Source organism: Lactuca serriola, chromosome 3, assembly GCF_051521515.1.
Source record: "Lactuca serriola cultivar US96UC23 chromosome 3, Lser_US96UC23_V15, whole genome shotgun sequence".
NCBI classification, from domain to species: Eukaryota; Viridiplantae; Streptophyta; class Magnoliopsida; order Asterales; family Asteraceae; genus Lactuca; species Lactuca serriola.
In genome coordinates this window covers 151707947-151712747 of record NC_136410.1, presented here as the reverse complement: position 1 = coordinate 151712747, position 4801 = coordinate 151707947, and the positions used below count along the sequence as shown (strand labels likewise).

At 38.6% G+C, this 4801-nt stretch overlaps 1 protein-coding gene across 1 annotated transcript; it reads right to left on the bottom strand.

Moving 5' to 3' along the window:
- Positions 1-3390: 3390 nt before the first annotated feature.
- On the bottom strand, positions 3391-3828 carry LOC145095797 (uncharacterized). Its single transcript, XM_079033622.1, has one exon. It carries the CDS (start codon positions 3826-3828, stop codon positions 3391-3393), a length of 438 nt encoding a protein of 145 aa, XP_078889748.1.
- Between the last annotated feature and the right edge of the window lie 973 nt (positions 3829-4801).

The following is a 4801-nucleotide window of genomic DNA, read 5'->3' as shown; positions in this document are numbered from 1 at the left end:
CGGCCCAAAAGAAAACGGGTAGCTTGGAGTCACACAAGATCGCCCTCGCAGCGTCTTTTAAGGTTCTATTTCTCCTTTCAGCAACACCATTTTGGTGAGTTGTGTGAGCGGAGATGTATTGACGCATAATCCCCTTTTCAGAGCAAAAATGATCAAGAATAGAATTTTTGAACTCTATTCTGTTGTCGGTGCGAAGCGCCTTCACCCGATTGTTGGTTTGGTTCTCAATTAGTACTATGAACTTCTTTATTAGTTCTGCAACCCCATATTTATTGGATAAGAAGAAAACCTACGTAAAACGAGAGAAATAATCAATCACAACCAGACAGTATGAACTTCTATTGATGCTAAGGACGTTGAATGGATCGAACAAGTCCATATGTAATAATTGGAGTAGCTGACTGATTGAGTTAACCAGTTTTGGCAGGTGTGGTTTTCTGTGATGTTTACCCTGGGCACATGACACATATTTTTCAAACGTTATGAAATCTATGACAGGTAAACCACGAACCATCTCATTCTTAGCAAGACGATTTAGGTTTTTAGCGTTAGCATGACCGAGTATTCGGTGCCACAACATTGCATTTTGTTCTAAGATCTTTGAAAAGAGGTACATAACTTGTTCTGGAAGATTGTTGTTCATATCAAGAATGTAAGCATTTCCATCCCTTTTAGATTTGACAAGAATCCACTCTTCTCGGATGACAATGCCTGGCTTGAGAATCATACATTCCTTGTCAGTGAAATTTGTAGAATAGCCTTTGTCGCATATCTAAGACACACTCAACAAACTATGCTTTAACTCAAGAGCAAAGTTGATATTCTTGAAACTTAACACTCCATTTGTAAAGATTCCTCTCTAAGTGATCTTGCCACCTTCTCCACCCGCAAAGGAAACATATCCCCCATTAAATGATTGAATGTTGTTCAGTTGGGAGATATCCCCTGTCATATGCCGAGAGCAGCCGCTGTTGACGAACCAAGGTCTGACGACATTCCCCCGCAACTGTCCCTGGAAAATGTCCAGGATCATTCAGATTTGGGAACCCAAGTCATCACTTTCCTGGGTTGACTCATTTCCTTTTCAGATTTATCATTATTTACTAATTTTCAAGAGGATACTGATGATGGATTGGAACTTATTTTGGGCAGCCATTGAAAATTAGGTTTTCTAACAGTCACCGATGGTTTTGAAATAGGATTTTTATCAGTTTGCCTTGAGCACCTGGGTTTTCTACCTGAAATGGTTGAAGACCCAAAGTTGCTCCTTAACGAAACAAATCTTGGCTGAGCCATGTTCAGTTTTGGCAAACTGTTTGGGACTTTTTTATGAAAGACCTTTTTATTATTTTCAAAAACTCCCCGTTTTCTACTATGATCATCCTTCCAATCATCATTCTGAGAACGAGTTTTAGAGGAATTTCTAGTTAAAGACCTTCCTCTAAATTCATTCTCTCCTCTTTGTGACATATAATGTAAAAACATTCTATTAGGACAATTCCTAGCTATATGACCATAAATACCATAATTGAAACAAATCTGTTTGTTATTGTTAAAACCTATACTGCTCTTTTCAGATTTGTTTTCCATACCGACACCCTTGGTTTTCTCACATGAACATGAACAAGAATTAGGTTGTGAGATAAGTGAGGGTGTATCAGATGGAGAAACTTGTGAAAATGGTGGTTTTTTATTAGTATCATCACAAACATTAGAATTGTCAACCATCTCATCAAACACTTTAAAAACATTCAAACCAGTATTAGAAGGTGCAGAAAAATCACAAAAAACATTGTCACTTTCAACATCAGAAAAATTAAAGTCTTTATTTAAAACTAAAACTTCAGGTTCAGACTCAGTTTTATTTTTAGAACCAGATCCTTCAACTTAGTGCTTTGACTGATTCAAGGATTGATCTGTAGGAGAAGTGGAAATGTTAGTACTTTCAACATTAATAAATCCTCCCGAAACAAAACCAGATGGCTTGCCATAAACCAAGAATGGTTCATTGGCAATCTCTTCTTTGGACAAGGGTTGAAGCTGATATGAATGATTGAAGGGAATAGGGACTTGATTATACCCTAGACCCTTTGACTGATTATGTTTAAATTGTATGCAGTGGTCTATCATGTTGGCAACTACTTCACTTGATACATCAAATTTTCTAAAATCAAAATTAGCAGTTTCAAATTTGCTCTTTAATGTGTCAAGTTCAGTAATTAACTCAACGTTCTATCTCTTTATGTAGTCATAATTCTCACATTTATTACTGTTGTCTTCCTGAAGTCTTCTAAAGTCCTTTATTTTAGTTTCTAACTGGGCCTTAAGGGGTTTTTGTCCTTTTCTCAGTTGATAACCCTCATATCTAAGGTCCTCTACTTCTCTACGTAATGTTTCTATTTCTTCATGAAGAATTTTAACATAATCAATACAAGCTTGAGAGCAGGAAGGCAAACTTACCTAATTTTTCTTCGGTTCAGAAGTAGAAGATACAATCAACGCATACTGAAGCTCCATCATCTTTTCTTCAGCAGCAACACTCTCCATGGACGCTTCATCGTTAACTTGGTCTAGGTGAGCATTTTCAGGTTTTGAAATAATCAAGGCATGCATCTGGTCCTCCCAGTCAAATGATTGAGCAACCATAGCCTTCTCGCTGTTGACCTGAGCACCTCCCCGGTTGTTTCCCATCGCAACCATTGTCCTATTGTTGTTTAATCTTCGATCTGGCATCGGGCACTCACGAGCAAAATGACTTGGCTCATGACAATTGAAACAACATAGCTTTCCTTTGTTGAACCCTACCTTCTTATCGACACTCATACCCCAGTTGTTCTTCCCGGTCTTCTTAGCAAACTGCTTCGCCCTGAATACTGCCATGGAAATTTGCCATGTAATATCCATTTCTTCCACGTCTTCTGGATGAATGTGATCCAGATAAGCAAACGACAATTATGGAGGAAGATCTCCAGCTGCAAGAGCATTGTAGCAGTTAACAAGTCCTGTGGCGAGAGCAAGATTTTCATCACACTCCTTAGCACTTGAGGAAGAAGCCCCATTAGAGGAAGAAGCAACTTGAGAACCAGCAAATGATGGGTTCTGAGGAAGAGGCATGGATGATGCAGCAGGAAGTGAAGCAGCTGATGAAGTTGAAAAGTACTGAGTCTGAACTTGCTGAGTAGCATAAGGTTGACCTGTAGAGGGAAAAGTGAGAGATGAAAGAGCATTGTTAGATGAAATTCCAAGATTTGCAGTTGAATACGAATTCACATGGTTTATCTCCCGCTGTTTATCATCAATATCACAAGCCTTGATGATCGCCATCACTTCAGCAAGAGTAAGGCGATTTAGGTCTTTGGTCTTCTTGATAATAGTTACATTCATGTCCCATTACTTCGGAAGAGCATTTAGTAGCTTCTTGTTTATTTCAGACTTTGTCAAGAAGATTCTAGCTATGCTCATCTCAGTGGTGAGAGTTGTGAATCGTTGTAGCTGTGCCTCCAGGGTCTCACTAGGATCGTAATTGAAGATATTGAATTTTTGGCGCAGCATGTCTTGGCGACTCTCCTTCATATCTTCATTCCCTTCATATACCTCAATTAGGGCTTCCCAAAAAGCCTTTGCTAAAGTATACTCCCTAAAACCTTGAGCTATATCCGGAGATAGGGCCATGGTCAGAGTGGCCAAAGCCCGTTCTTGCTCCTCAACCTTCTTAAAATCTTCATCAGTGTAATTTTCAACCGCTTTGTCAACCACTTGCCCTGCAGCAGTTGTGGTTATTCTGACAGGATTCTTGATGATGCTTCTCCAAATTTTGAAGTCCTTCATTTTAATGTACTTCTCTATCCGGTATTTCCACTCAGGAAAACAATATGTAGACAAGAGTCTTGGAAAGCGAGTAGTTGTGCCCTTGACAGAGTCCAACTCATGCTGATGTGTTTGACTTTGTGAATCCATTGAATATTAATTTAAATAAAAATTAAATTATTTTCTTTTTAAAAAAAATTGAGTTTCCGGTCAACACAAAAGTTTACGGTCAAAGATGGGTTTGCGGCCGTAAACTCAGTTTACGGTTGAGAGTTTATGGTTGTGAGTTTGTGGTCGAGAGTTTGCGGTTTCTGAATACGGTTTATGAATCTAAGCTTGCGGTTATTGAAGATACTTGATTTACGGTCTAAGAACTGAGTTTACGGTCCAAGAAATTTCTTGAGCTTGCGGTCGTAAACTGAGTTTGCTGCCGTAAACTCTAGGCAGTAAACTCCCTGAACTTCAAGAAATCACGATTTTTGGATTAAACTTGATTCCCTTTCGCAGCAAACACCAACTGCAATCTCAAACAGTGTGGAATATGGCCAAAAAATCAATTGTAAGATGCTTTGACACTGGTTTTTCTCTGATACCAATTGTAATGTCCTGAAACGGGTCTTAATAGTGATCAAAAAACAAAATAATAAACTATAATAAGAATGAAGTAGAAATAGAAACCGTAACAAGCTTGCACACACTTCTATTAACGAAAAATGTCTGGTACAACTTGTTTACAACAACCGTGAACTCTATGGCATCAACAACCATTAAATGACCTACATAGCCTCTATATATATAGTGGACTTGGGCCGACTCTGGGTTTACGACCATAAACAGGCTTACGGCCGTAAACTCATAACATGGCTGTAAACTAGCATCAACACTAACAAAACTGAATATCTACCTAAAAGAACCTATTACAACAAAAGCCTACGCCAAACCATTAATTGGACCCTTCAGTTTTGTTAGCAAATTGGGCCCTTAGTGGCATTTC